The 15,555-nt window shown below is 45.4% G+C and overlaps 1 protein-coding gene across 1 annotated transcript in view; it reads right to left on the minus strand.

The window, feature by feature from the left end:
* Nucleotides 1–15,555, minus strand: part of LOC119941870 — a 130,734-nt gene that overhangs the window by 12,194 nt on the left and 102,985 nt on the right. The window contains exon 7 of the mRNA XM_038762392.1: nt 13,398–13,436. Coding sequence (XP_038618320.1) covers nt 13,398–13,436 — 39 coding nt within the window. The remainder of the gene's footprint in view (nt 1–13,397; nt 13,437–15,555) is intronic.

A 15,555-nucleotide genomic window follows, 5' to 3' on the forward strand; every position in this document is an offset into this window, starting at 1 on the left:
GCCTTTAGTTACACCTGTTACCTGCCCACAAGGAGCTTATCGTCCAGACAGAGCTGGGGGAAGAACCCAGGTGTCCCCAGTCCCACTGGGCCACCAGCAGGATCCACGCAAAATGGACAGAGTCACTCATGGGAGCTTGATCCCAGCTAGGAACCGAGCTGGGAACAAACCCTGGGTGGATTGGAGATTTTCTTCCACCCGAAGAAACTGCACCTACTTTCATCTCTATTCTCCTGTTCCAGGATACCACAATTAAGTCATTTACTAGAAGAACCTGGAGATGGCAGTAACATATAATCACAAACATAAGCAGTTTTACATGGTAATTATAGATTCTATTTTTTTTTATCAGTACCGCCCAGATAGAAGATTATTTTCTGCTTGATATCATTCTAATTTTTGATCCACTTTCTCCCCCACCTGAAAAAGGATTAAGATTGGGCTGCTGGTAATTTGGATATGTGGACTTCGTTAAGTAGGAGGTTAGTATTGTACTACACCAATTATTCACTCGTTTTTTACATTGTTCACCGTGTTTTCTGTTGGGAGGTAAATATCTGACATGCACAAACTCAGGGGTCTTGGGAGGTCAGAGACATCTTCCTCTTCAGAAAAACAAAGTTTTAAAAGACAGTCTGAGGATGTTCCTTTTTCCCTTGGTGGTACGGTGATTCTGAGCAGCGAGTCTGGACTGTGTCCAACCTGATTAACTGGTATCTACCCCAGCACTTAGAACAGTTCTCCCTCCTACTTATTAGACTGTGAGCTCTATGTGAGCTCTAATTAACCTCATTATTCATTCATTCAATCGTATTTATTGAGCGCTTACTGTGTGCACAGCACTGTACTAAGCACTTGGGAAGTACAAGTCAGCAACATATAGAAATGGTCCCTACCCAACAATGGGCTCACAGTCTAGAAGGGGGAGACAGACAACAAAACAAAACAAAACACAGAACAGGGTTTGAGATACAGAAAGTGCTTAACAAATACTATTAAAAAAAAAAAAGGTGTCAGGACCTCTCTTCCCTGTGGAAACACTAAAAAAAATCCAAAGCAGGTAGCTTCCTTTGGGGGAGAGAAAAGGTCTAGAAACAGGAATCAATTTTACCCGATATCTTTATCACCAAGCAAGTTGCAGGAATGGATTCAGTTTTGGAAATGATCAAAGCCCACACGTGGTAGTTTCTGTCCTCAGTAATAATAATGATGGTACTTGTTAAGCCCTTACTTTGTGCCAAGCACTGTTCTAATAGCAGTTAATCAGGTTGGACACAGTCCAAACTCGCTGCTCACAACCACCGTACCACCAAGGGAAAAAGGAACATCCCCAGACTGTCTTTTTTAAAAACTTTGTTTTTCTAAAGAGGAAGATTTCTCTGACCTCCCAAGACCCCTGAGATTGTGCATGTCAGATATTTACCTCCCAACAGAAAACACGGTGCACAATGTAAAAAACAAGTGAATAATTGGTGTAGTACATTACTAACCTCCTACTTAACGAAGTCCACATATCCGAATTACCAGCAGCCCAATCTTAATCCTTCTTTAGGTGGGGGAGAAAGTGGATCAAAAATTAGAATGATATCAAGCAGAATATAATCTTCTATCTGGGCGGTACTGATAAAAAAAAGTAGAACAGTATCCCCACTTTACAGTTGAGGAAATGGAGGCACAGAGAATTTAAGTGATTTGCCCGAGGTCACGCAGCAAGCAATGAGCAGAGCTGGGATTAGAACCCGGGTCCTCCTGACTCCTAGGCCTGTGGTTTATCCATGAGGCCCGGCTGCTTCACAATTTTCATCTGAATGGCAGTAAGTCTGCACTCTTCTGGGACAATCACACTGATGATGGTGCTTGGGTCACCATGTGACCTGTTGAAATCAGTGAGAAGTGATAAATGTAACACCATTCATTCATTCAATTGTATCTATTGAGAGCTTACTGTGTGCAGAGCACTGTACTAAGTGCTTGGGAAGTACAAGTTGGCAACATATAGAGACAGTCCCTACCCAACAGCGGGCTCACAGTCTAGAAGGGGGAGACAGAAAACAAAATAAACTCCAGTGGGAGTTACACCCCAAATTGAGGAGAGCTCAAGAGTTGGGGACCATCCTGTCTCACATGAACCGATCACTCATTCAGTGATATTTACTGACCGTTCACTATGTGTAGAGCCCTGTACTAAGTGATGGGAAGAGTAAAGGGAATGTGACCGTTTATTGTCATGTTGTATTCTCCCAAGTACTTAGTACAGTGCTCTGCACACTGTAAGTGCTCAATAAATATGACTGAATGAATGGCCCTAAATACGGTTAGATCGATGCAGTCATGGGTATTAAGAACAGTGCTCTGCACATAGCAAGAACTCACTAATGTGGAAACTGACTGACTGACAATAAAACAAAAGTGGCAGACCGGTTCCCTGCCCATCCTTATGGTCCCACTGAAGGATTCCCTGAGGGAATCAATCAGTCAGTCCAGCAGTGGTAGTTTTTGAGCACTTATTGTGTGCAGAGCTCTGTACAAAGCACTTGAGGGAATATGCTAGAGAGTTGGTAGACATGTTCCCTGCCCACAGTGAGCTTACACTAGGGGATGTACTAGAAGACAAGATTTTTGTCAAAAATAGAAGCCCGAATGGTGACACATATTTATTACTCTATTTATTTATTTATTTATTTATTTTACTTGTACATTTCTATCCTATTTATTTTATTTTGTTGGTATGTTTGGTTCTGTTCTCTGTCTCCCCCTTTTAGACTGTGAGCCCACTGTTGGGTAGGGACTGTCTCTATGTGTTGCCAATTTGTACTTCCCAAGCGCTTAGTACAGTGCTCTGCACATAGTAAGCGCTCAATAAATACGATTGATTGATTGATTGATTGACCTGGAAGAGGGTTATTCTAGAACTTAATCTATCTCTCCAGAAAAAGGAACGTCATCAATTTCTAGTAACTTATGTGATGCTTCAGACTAAATCCCGGTGTGCTTTGATCTGCTCCTTGTTCAGCTTTGTGCCAAAGAGAGGGCCCTCTTGAGCACTTACTGTGTGCAGAGCATTATATTAAGCACTGGGGAGAGTATACTATAACAATATAATAGACGTATTCCCTGCCCATGACGAGTTTACAGTCTAGAAGGGGGGCAGACATTAAAAGAAATAAATAAAATTACAGAAGGTACATAAGTGCTGTGGGGCTGGGGGTGAGGGGATGAATGAAGGGAGCAAATCAAGGTGGTGCAGAAGGGAGTGGGAGCAGAGGAAAGGAGGGCTTAATCAGGGAAGGCTTCTCGGAGGAGATGGGCCCTTTGCTTGGGAGGTTGTGTAACTAGTTCCAATGTCCCAGTTTCACTGCTTAAAAAGTTTCCTCTGCCCTCCTCAGTTTTGGTTTGCCAGTTTCAACTCTCCACAGGGCAGCTGCTCCGGTCTCCTGCTGTCCTTCATTCTCCTCCCACCTAGTACTCAGTGCCATGTAAAGGGAAGTTTGACTGTGAGCCCCATGTGAGACAGGGACTACGTCCAACAGGATTTGTTGGTATCCACCCCAGGGCTTAGTTCAGTGCTTGGCACATAGTAAGGGCATAACAAATACCACTATTATTATCTTGTACATATTTACTATTCTATTTATTGTGTTAATGATGTGCACCTAGCTTCATTTCTATTTATTCTGATGACTTGACACCTGTCAGTATGTTTTGTCTTGTTGTCTGTCTCCCCCTTCTAGACTGAGCCCGTTGTTGGGTAGGGACCCTCTCTATATGTTGCCAACTTGTACTTCCCAAGTGCTTAGTACAATGCTCTGCGCACACTAAGCGCTCAATAAATACGACTGAATGAATGAACGAATGAATAGTAGACGGACAATGGTACCGTTTACTAAGCTCCGCCATGGGACGAGGCACCATTCTAACACTCGGGCAAGGGCAAGACAGAGAAGTGACACATTCCCTTCCCACAAGGAGCTCACGCTTTGCTTGTTCCAAGATGATTTCCACGGAAGTCTTTCCAACCCGGCCAGCTGGCCTTAAATACATTTATCGACTGCATTTTTTTTACAGTTCGACTTAAAGCTGTAGGTGGCTTTCACGTTTTAAAGCCTGTGTTAAGAACTCTATTAACAGATGACATAATAATAATAACAATAATGGCATTTATTAAGTGCTTACTATGTGAAAAGCAATCAATCAATCGTATTTATTGAGCGCTTACTGTGTGAAGAGCACTGTTCTAAGTGCTGGGGAAGTTACAAGGTGATCAGGTAGTCTCACGGGGGGCTCACAGTCTTAATCCCCATTTTACAGATGAGGTAACTGAGGCACAGAGAAGTCAAGTGACTTGCCCAAAGTCACACATCTGACAAGTGGCGGAGCCGGGATTTGAACCCATGACCTCTGCCTCCAAAGCCCGTGCTCCTTTCACTGAGCCACGCTGCTTCTCTAATTTTCCTTATCTGAAGGGAGGAAAACCAAAACTTTTCATTTGAAAGAGATTACAGCCCAGACTTCCATGGGAATTTCTTGTTGGGAAATGAACGTGGTGTAGGCATGGTCTAAGGCAAGGCCAGACCCTTCTCCTCTTGGGAAAAAAAAATCCAGTGGATCGGTACCACGGACGGATTTGGAGTTGGTAGCCTGTCTTATCCCCGAGACCTGTTACTGGATTATAATTAGGAAGGGTCTTACTGAGGTTTCCCATCTCTCGGCGGAGGGAAGAAAGCAAACGAGCCGACCGTCATTAAAAATGGATGCATGAAAGATTATTTACACTTTGAGAACGGCATCCTTAAAGAAACTTTCCATCATCTCTTCAAAGGCCCTTAGTCAAATTCCCTCCATTATTAATGCCTGTTGCCTTTATTTAGCCTACGACTACAATTATATATTTATGAGGTAATCAGCAATTGGAAAATTTCCCTGTAATGGTAACCGGAGGTTGGCATCCAAATAAAATGAACACCATTAAGAAAGTATTGTGGTCATTGGGGTGGATCAAGTCTGTTAATAGCCCAACTAACAGCAATTAAGTCAATTAACCATTCAGACATATGCTGCTCAATTTCCTTGCTTAAGCCGCCTGGTGCATCTGTGAAATTTGTGGAACTTATTTATGGTGTAAGCTGCTGGTAGTCATTATTAACCAGGGGAAACTGTGAAAGTCAGAGAGGCTTGTAAAAAACGAAGTACTGCAGCAAAAAGTCTCCGCGGAAGGCGTTCTCTTCCCCGACTCACTGGCAACTGGACCAGATAAAAGTCACTGTTCTGATCCTCATCTTTATGGATCTGCTTGAGTATACCATGGTCCATCTGGGGATAAAACTCGGTGGTATAACAATCACGATGATTAGAAATTGCTGTGTTTGTATAGTACTTATTCTGTGCCAGGCCCCACACTGAACACTGGGATGGATACGAGACGATCGGGTCAGAAATGGTCCTTGCCCCAGATGGGCCTTAGAGTCTGAGGGAGAGGGAGAGGGAGAAAGGGTACTGAATCCCCATTATACAGATGGGGAAACTGAGGCACAGAGCCGGTAAGGGGCAGAGCCAGGAGGGGGAAGGAGGATTCAGTATCTGTTCTTCAGGAGGTTTGCAGAAGACAGTAGAAGGAGCAGTAGAAGCAATGGTATTTACTGAGTGCCCACTGGGGGTGGGGGTGTAATGCTCTGTGCTAAGTGCTTGGGGAAGCAGTTTGGCCTAGTAGAAAGAACATGGGCTTAGCAATTAGAGGACCTGGGTTCTAATCCCAGCTCTGCTATTTATCATCGATGGTATTTATTGAGTGCTTACTGCGTGCAGAGCACTGTATGGAGAAGCAGCGTAGCTCAGTGGAAAGAGCACGGGCTTTGGAGTCAGAGGTCATGGGTTCAAATCCCGGCTTCACAAACTGTCAGCTGTGTAACTTTGGGCAAGTCACTTAACTTCTCTGGGCCTCAGTTACCTCATCTATAAAATGGGGATTAAGACTGTGAGCACCCCCGTGGGACAACCTGATCACCTTGTAACCTCCCCAGCGCTTATAACAGAGCTTTGCACATAGTAAGCATTTAACAAATGCCATCATTATTATTATTATTTACTAGGACCTGGGGAGAGTACAATACAACAGATTTGGTAGGTGCATTCCCTGCCCACAATGAGCTTACAGTCTAGGCTACTTGCCTTCTAGGTGACCTTAAGCAAGTTTACATACTTCTCTGGGCCTCAGTTTTCCATCTGTAAAATGAGGATTTAAGATCTGATCTCCCCTCCTCCTGCCTTAGACTTGGAGTCCTATGTGGAATAATAGCAATAGTATTTGTTAAGAGCTTACTATGTGCCAGGCATTGTAGTAAGTGCTCAGGTGGATAGAAGCAAATCGGTTGGACACAGTCCCTGACCCAAGTGGGGCTCACTGTCTTAATCCCCATTTTACAGATGAGGTAGCTGAGGCATGGAGAAGTGAAGTGACTTGTCCAAGGTCACGCAGCAGACAAGTGGTGGACCAGGATTAGAACCCGGGTCCTCTGACTCCCAGGCTATGCTGTTTCTCCAAGTGCTTTGGAGAATACCACAGATTTAGAAGGCATGATCCCTGCCCTCAAGTACCTTAGAGTCTAGTTTACAGCCTCGCTTACAGTTTAGTTGACTTTTCAGTCTAGCTGACAGTCTAGCCTCGTTTATAATCATAATTGCTAATGAAGGTTGATATAGAAGTGAAGCCTGAAGATGGGTGGAAATACAAACAGCTAAGAATGGCTAGGGATGACACCCCTTGGAGCAATGGGAATTAATCAGGGAAGACTTCTTGTAGGAGATAGGGCAGAGCTGTCATCTGGTGTGTTTCAGTGGAAAGAGCATGAGTCTGGAAGTCAGAGGACCTGGATTCCACTTTCAGTTCTGCCACTTGTCTGCTGTGAGACCTCGGGCAAGTCACTGAACCTCTCTAGGCCTGTTTCCTCATTTGCAGAGTGGGAGAGTCAATACTTGCTCTCAGTCCTATTTAGACCGTCAGCCCCTTGTGGGACAAGGACTGTGTCCAATTCGATTATCTTGTTTCCCTCTCAGCTCGACAAATAGTACGACACGACAGATAGTAAGGGCTTAACAAACTTATTCGGTCAGTCAATTGCTGTTGAACTGTTTCCGATTCACAGCGACACCCTGGACCCACTTTTCCCAGAATGGCCCACCTCTGCCTCTTTCTGGTATGCGTCTCCATAGAGGTCTTGGTAAAAAAAAAAATACAGAAATGGTTTGCCACTGCCGTTATTATTAGTGGTAATTACTATTATTATTATCTGGTGCCGGATGAATACACAGCATAAACGAAAGGGGTGGAAGTTTGAAAAATGAAGGTGACTCTGAGGGTCCCCGCCTCAACGATAACTCCCAAAAAGGAAGTTAACAGGTGTTTTGATGGGTCGCTTACTACTGAAAATCATGCATCAGCCTTGGCTGCATGCATCAGCCTTGGCCGTCCACTTTCAACAGTCCGACTGGCTAATCTTGAGGCCCAAAGACCCAGGAGAGGGCTGGGTTATCGTGACAACCGCGTCCCGACAGAATTCGGAGTCTCGCCAACCCTGGACCGAGGTGCCTCTCTGCTGACCATCTAAGCGACACGCCCCAAAAAAGGTGCGCCTCCCCACAGCCGGCAGGACCCAAACCCTCCAAATCCAAAACCCTTTTTCACTTCTCCACCCCGAGACACCCTCTGAGGAGACAACGGTGCATTCTCCAGATTCCAGTCTTTTTTTTAGACCCGGATAAATTTCAGTAGGTCCCTTTTATCATCATCATCATCATCATCAATCGTTTTTATTGAGCGCTTACTATGTGCACAGCACTGTACTAAGCGCTTGGGAAGTACAAATTGGCAACATACAGAGACAGTCCCTACCCAACAGTGGGCTCACAGTCTAAAAGGGGGAGACAGAGAACAAAACCAAACATACTAACAAAATAAAATAAATAGATATGTACAAGTAAAATAAATAGAGTAATAAATATGTACAAACATATATACATATATACAGGTGCTGTGGGGAAGGGAAGGAGGTAAGATGGGGGATGGAGAGGGGGACGAGGGGGAGAGGAAGGAAGGGGCACAGTCTGGGAAGGCCTCCTGGAGGAGGTGAGCTCTTAGTAGGGCCTTGAAGGGAGGAAGAGAGCTAGCTTTTATTTATTTTTCTTCCAAATTTCACTCCAGAAGTTATCATTATTAGTAGTATTATTAGTATTATTATTTTCAAATCACAGGCTTCGCAAGGAGAAAGGCAGATTCCCAGAGGAGATGTCAACTACATCTGGATTCTTTACCAACGTTTCTCCCCTGCGGGTCAAGGAAAAGGCACCTCCCTCCTCCCCCTTCTCTTAATCCTCCTGTTGCTCCTCTTCCTCCTTCTCCTCTTCCTCCATTTGTTAGGGGAATGTCTCCCCACCCCAAGGGGGCAGTGGCATCTCTCTCTTCCTCAGGGAAGCCTTGATTGCTCAAGTCAAGTATGTAAAGCAGATGTTGAACTTGTAAATGATCCGAGGACAAAAATAAATTCCTCCGAAAAAGTGACAGTCGCTAATGAATGTTTAGGTGGCGGCAAACGTAGCTCTTGTCAAGTTTGGGGCTGACGGGTCTCCGTGCCGGGGACACGCAACTGGATTTTTGGAAGGATTTTTTGCGGTCCTGGAGTCCCCCTGCCCTGGCTTGACATTGGCACCTTTGGGGCTCTGAGGCCTAGAGAAGCAGTGAGCAGGACTAGAGAAGGACCTGTGTTCTAATCCCGGCTCTGCCACTAGTCTGCTGTGTGACCTTGAACAATTCGCTCCACTTGTCTGGGCCTCCATTTCCTCATCTGCAAAATGGGGATCCATGGTTCTCCCTCCTGCCTAGTCTGTGAACGCTTCGTGCGACAGGGAATGCATCCAACCTGACTCCTATCTACCACAGTGCAAACATAGAGGTTGTCACATAGTAAGTGCTTAACAAATACCGTAGTTATTATTGTAAAGGGAATTCTCAGATCTCCTGTTGAGAACAGCGTGGCTCAGTGGAAAGAGCCTGGGCTTTGGAGTCAGACGTCATTGGTTCAAATCCCGGCTCCGCCAATTGTCAGCTGTGTGACTTTGGGCAAGTCACTTCACTTCTCTGTGCCTCAGTTCCCTCATCTGTAAAATGGGGATTAAGACTGCGAGCCCCACATGGGACAACCTGATTACCTTGTAACCTCCCCAGCGCTTAGAACAGTGCTTTGCACATAGTAAGCGCTTAAATGCCATCATTATTGTAATTATGATGCCCCGAAATTGTAGAGGCTTTTTATGTTCTCGGGGCATGCTGCTTGCAAATATGTTCAGATGTTCATGTTCACAGGTTCATGTCTCCTTCATGAGAGGGGAAGCTTCCTGTGGGCAGGGGCCATGTCTAGCGCTTCTGTTATCCTTTCCCAAGCGCTTAGTCTAGTGGGCTGCACTCATTAAATACTATTACTGTGGCTTGTACTATAATTACCATATCAATAGTAATAATAAGAGGGAGAGAAGATGTCATTTATACCTTTCATTCATTCATTCAATCGTATTTATTGAGAGCTTACTGTGTGCAGAACACTGTACCAAACGCTTGGAAAGTATGATTCGGCAACAAATAGAAACCATCCCTACACAACAAAAGGCTCACAGTCTTGAAGGGGGCGGCGGCGGCGGGGGGCGGGGGGGAGAGTCACAGTCTAGAAAACAAGGAAAGTGAAGCCCAGAAAGCTTATAAACAATTATGAAATTGAGTCAGCCTTCCCTGACTAAATTCTCCCACTCTCTTCTGCCCCACTCTTACTTGCTCTTTCATTCATCCTCCCTCCCATCCCCACAGCACACGTATCCCATGTATATATCTGTAATTTATCCATTTATTTCTATTAATGTCTGTCTCCCCTCTGGACTGTGAGATCATTGTGCGCAGGGAATGAGTCTGTTATTTTTTTTACACTGTCCTCTGCTAAGTACTCAGTAGAGTGCTTTGCACACAGTGAGTGCTCAATAAATAAATCAATAAATTTATATATCAATCAATAAGGGCCTTCCCAAACTGAGCCCCTTCCTTCCTCTCCCCCTCGTCCCTCTCCATCCCCCCCATCTTAACTCCTTCCCTTCCCCACTGTACCTGTATATATGCATATATGTTTGTACATATGTGTTACTCTATTTATTTATTTATTTATTTTGCTTGTACATATCTATTCTATTTTATTTTGTTAGTATGTTTGGCTTTGTTCTCTGTCTCCCCCTTTTAGACTGTGAGCCCACTGTTGGGTAGGGACTGTCTCTATATGTTGCCAATTTGTACTTCCCAAGCGCTTAGTACAGTGCTCTGCACACAGTAAGCGCTCAATAAATTGATTGATGATGATGATGAATAAATACAATTGAATGAATTTGTTAAGCGCTTACTACGTGTCCGGGACTGTACTAAAATGTTGGGGTGGAGACAAGTTAATCAGGTCAGTGCTGTCCTATATGGGGCTCACAGTCTAAGTAGGAGGGAACACGGGGATTGAATCCCCAGTTTACAGTTTATGGGATCATTTAGCCTTCTCCTCCTCCTCATCAAGGAGGTGTTCCATAACAGTGATTATTATGATATTTATGAAGTACTTGTTATGCTTCAGGCACGGTGTTAAATGTTGAGGTAAATACAATATATTCAGATTTGACGCAGTCTCTGTGCGTGAAACTCCTAATCCTAGACTTTAAAGCACTCACTCCCCTTGCCCCCTCCTGCCTCACTTCACTACTCCCCTACTACAACCCAGCCCTCACACTTGGCTCCTCTAAATGCCAACCACCTCACTGCCCTTAGTGCACATAGTAAGCGCTCAATAAATACGATTGTGTGTGTGTGTGTGTGCCCTTCGATCTCACCTATCTCGCCGCCGACCTCTCGCCCACGTCCTGCCTCTAGCCTGGAACGCCCTCCCTCTTCACAACCGACAGACGATCGATCACTCTCCCCACCTTCAAAGCCTTATTACAAGCACTTCTCCTCCAAGAGGCCTTCCCTGACTAAGCCCCCAATTCCTCTGCTCCCCCTCCCTCTGCGTCCCCCCCTGCACTTGGATTTGCACCCTTTACTCACCCCTCGCTCAGCCTCCCAGCTCTTATGTCTATACCTGTAATTTATTTATTTCTATTAAGGGCCTTCTCCCCCTCTAGACTGTAAGATCACGTGGGCAGGGAACGTGTCTACCAACTCTATTCTCCTGCACTATCCCAAGCGCGTAATACAGCGCTCTGCACTCAGTAAGTGCTCAATAAATAGGATTATTTGGTTGACTCAATTTGCCTCTTACCAAAAAAACTCTACAGATACACACACCAGAACGAGAAAAGGGGACATTCTAAAGGGGGTGTTTCCATGGAGTCGCTATGGGTTGGAAGTGACACGCCGGCATTTGAAGAAGAAGCTGGTCTCTAGACTGGAAGCCTGAGGTGGGCAGGGAACAATAACTATGGCTATTGTTATTTTGTATCTACCAAGCGCTTAGTACAGTGCTCTGCACCCAATAAGTGCACATTTCCTGCCCACAATGAGCTAGCTGAAGTCTTAATTCCCATTTTCCAGATGAGGTCCCTGAGACCCAGAGAAGTGAAGTGACTTGCCCAGGGTCACACAGCAGACAAGTGGCGGAGCCGGCATTAGAACCCAGGTCCCCTGACTCTCAAGCCCGAGCTCTTTCTACTAGGCCAGGCTGCTTCTTTTAAGACCCAGGAGGGCAGGGACTGTGTCGATTAAACCTACTGTACTCTTCCAAATGCTCAGAACAGTGGGCACTCAGTAAATAACATTGTTTGATTGACATAATGTCACCAGATCAACTGTCATGGGCTCGACTGCAACTAGAGTTTCTGCAAAACTGACATACGAGCCTTGCCCTCATGGTGTGGTTATTTCTCTAATGCTAATTTAATTTACTAATCTGTGCTTTTATTTGATCTTATTTTTGCATTCATTCTTGTCCTCTCATGTTGATTACACACTCTACAGCTTTCTCCGTCCCTCATCTATTTTAATTCTGTTGGTGTCCACTAACTCTCTTGTTTCATACTCTCCCAAGTGCTTAAAACAGTGCTCTGCACACTGTAAGTGCTCAATAAATACCACTGATGGATTCATTGGTTAAGCTCCTTGTGGGCAGGGAATGTGTCTATGAACTCTGTGTTTCAAACTCTCCCAAGCACCTAAAACAGTGCTCTGCACACCGGAAGCGCTCAAAAAATTTCAATGCTTTTTTATGGTATTTCTTAAGCGGTTACTATGTAACAGGCACTATGTTGAGTACTGGGGCGGATACCAGAGAATCGGGCTAGATGCAGTCCATGTTCCGCATGGGGTTCACCCTCTTAATCCCCATTTTACAGATGAGGTAACTGAGGCACAGAGAAGGTAACTTGCCCGAGGTCACACAGCACATAAATGGCTGAGGCAGAATTAGAACCCAGGTCCTTCTGACTCCCGGGCCTGGGCTCTTTCCACAAGGTCAAGCTGCTTCTCATTGTCTGAATGACTTCAACCTTCTCCTCAGCACCTGTCAATCAATGGTATTTACTGAGCACTTACTGCGTGAGAGAGCACTGTACTAAGCGCATGGCAAGGAGTGCTACAACAGAGTTGGTAGAAGCAATCCCAGCCCTCAAGAGCAACGCAGAAGTGTTTTGGAGTGGATAGATCCCCAGCCTGGGAGTCAGAAGGTCATGGGTTCTAATCGTGGCCCTGCAACTTGTCTGTTGTGTGACCTTGGGCAAGTCACTTCACTACTCTGGACCTCAATTCCTTCATCTGTAAAATGGGGATTAAGACTATGAGCTCTCCGTGGGATAGGGACTGTGTCCAACCCTATTAGCTTATACCTACCCCAGTGCTTAGAACAGTATCTGGCACATAGTAAGTGCTTAACAAATACCATTATTATAATTATTATAATTATTATTATTATTATGGGATGGGATAGAAAAGGGGGATGAGAATCTAAGGAAGGGTTTTCATGGTTCACGACCCTGTGAGCTCGTTGTGGGCAGGGAAGGTCACAGTTTATTGTTGTACCGTACTTTCCCAAGCGCTTAGTACAGTGCCCTGCACAAAGTAAGCGCTTAATCAGTACGACTGAGTGAATGAAGGAAGGACTGACCCTGGCCGACTGGACACGAGAGGACGGACTAAACTCTTGTTCGGGCCCTGCTTCGCCACTTCCCGGTTCGAGTTCACTCAGCCCGATAATATACGGGAGAAATCTGCCATAAATAGAGGTAAATAGAGATTGTAAAGATAAATAACAATACTGGTGGGCGAGAAGTGATAATGCACTCTACTTACTGCATGCTCATAAAAAAGAGCGGTAAAAGATACGGCCCCTTTAATGACTCACTTTCTCCTGGGCAGCAGGATTGCACTGCCCGTTACTGAGCTAAAGATGCAGTGACACAAAAAGCTTACAGATAATTAAATATTGATTTTTGTTTTCTAATCCTATATAAAAATTGTCCTGGGTCTCCCAATGGTAGTTTCATCTCACTAGGACACAGGGGAGGCTTTTAACCCTGTTTGGCTCCCGACTGCTGTGAAACAAATGAAAATGGAAGACGGCGGAGGGGGGGAAAAGCGAGGACATTCGCCCCCTCACAGCCCCCCGCCGCCATTCTCTTCCAGTCTCTGCCCACAGTTCTGAGCAGGGAAAGGAACTGGGATTAAAACTTTCCTTGAAATGAAATAAAAAAAAGAAAAACAAAAGCCAAGCAGCATGGCCTGGGAGAGAGCGCCCGGGCCTAGGAATCAGAAGACGTAGGTTGTAAGTCCGGCTCCACCACCCTGTCCGCTTCTGTGTGACTTTGGGTGACTTACTTCACTTCTCTGGGTCTCGGTTATCTCATCGTTAAAATGGGGATTAACAATGTGAGCCCCACGTGGGACACGGATTATGTCCAACCTAATAATAATCATAGTGATAATTGTGGTATGTGTTAAGCACTTACTACTACTACTAATAATAATAATGGCATTTACTAAGCGCTTACTATGTGCAAAGCACTGTTCTAAGTGCTGGGGAGGTTACAAGGTGATCAGGTTGTCCCACGGGGGGCTCACAGTCTTAATCCCCATTTCACAGATGAGGGAACTGAGGCATAGAGAAGTTAAGTGACTTGCCCAAAGTCACCCAGCTGACAGTTGGCAGAGCTAGGATTCGAACCCATGACCTCTGACTCCAAAGCCCAAGCTCTCAGTCCAAGCACTGAGCCACGCTGCTTCTCTACGCGGCAGGCACTGGGGTGGATATAAAGTAATCGCGCTGGACACAGTCCCTGTCCTACAAAGAGCTCACAGTCTTCATCCGCATTTTCCAGAAGAGGGAACTGAGGCCCAGAGAAGGGAAGTGATTTGCCCAAGGTCACACAGCGGACAAGCGGCAGAGCTGGGATTAGAGCCCAGGGCCTCCAGACTCCCAGTCCCACCTGTACCATGTGCCAAGCACTGTGCTGAGTGTTGGGATGGATGGGAGATCACCAGATTAGATGTGGTGCCTATCTCACAGTCTAAGGTTAGGCGTGAGGGGAACAGGCACAAGCAGCACTGAGAATAAATGCTCGCGACAAGAGGAGTTGCTTAGGGTAAATTCAATAGTCAATATTAACAACATTACAATAAGTAGCTAAAACAGTACTTTGAAGGGACAGTTATTAGGATCTTAACAGCGTGGCATAGCGGAAAGAGCAGGGGACTGGGAGTCAGCAGGACCTGGGTTCTAATCCCAGCTTCGCCACTGGTCTGCTGTGTGACTTTGACTAAATCTCTTTGCTTCTCTGGGCCTCAGTTCCCTCATCTGGAAAATGGGGATGAAGACCGTGAGCCCCAAGAGGAAAAGGGATAGTGTCCGAACCCATTTTCTTATATCCACTATGGGGCTTAGTACAGTGCCTGGCACATAGTAAGCAGTTAACAAATACCACAATTATTATTATTATTATTGTTAATTAGGCCACAGCCTCGTGACAAAATGTGCCTGGGGTCTTTATTCCTAAAACAAAAACTCTAACTCAAGAAAGACAGGGGAGGCCTAGAAGAAAGAGCACAGGCCCGCGAGTCAGGAGACCTGGGTTCTAATCCCAGCTCCACCACTGCCCGCGCTGTGACCTTGGGCAAGTCATTTCACTTCTCTATGGGCCTTAGTGTCCTCAATCTGAGGAGAGGCTAGATTGTGAGCCCTGTTTGAGACAGGGACTGTGTCCCATCTCAAAGCACTGTACTCTCAGTCAGTGCTGAGCACAGAGGCCTGTACTAAGTTAAAATACACACAATCCCTGCCCTTATGGAGTTTACATAATATAGTGTGCATACAGAGCCCTGTCCTGAATGTTTGGGAGAGTAGGAGACACAATTCCTGCCCTCGAAGAAATGAGTCTAGACTAAGCACTTGGAAATGTCTGATATAGTCCGGTCAGCACATAGCGCTTAGGGGAGGGAATGTGTCTGTTATAGTTTTATGTGTATTCTCCCAAGCACCTGAACAATGCTCTGCATGCAGTAAGCAC

The sequence above is a fragment of the Tachyglossus aculeatus genome, chromosome 21 (genome assembly GCF_015852505.1).
Source record: "Tachyglossus aculeatus isolate mTacAcu1 chromosome 21, mTacAcu1.pri, whole genome shotgun sequence".
In the NCBI taxonomy this organism is placed as follows: domain Eukaryota; kingdom Metazoa; phylum Chordata; class Mammalia; order Monotremata; family Tachyglossidae; genus Tachyglossus; species Tachyglossus aculeatus.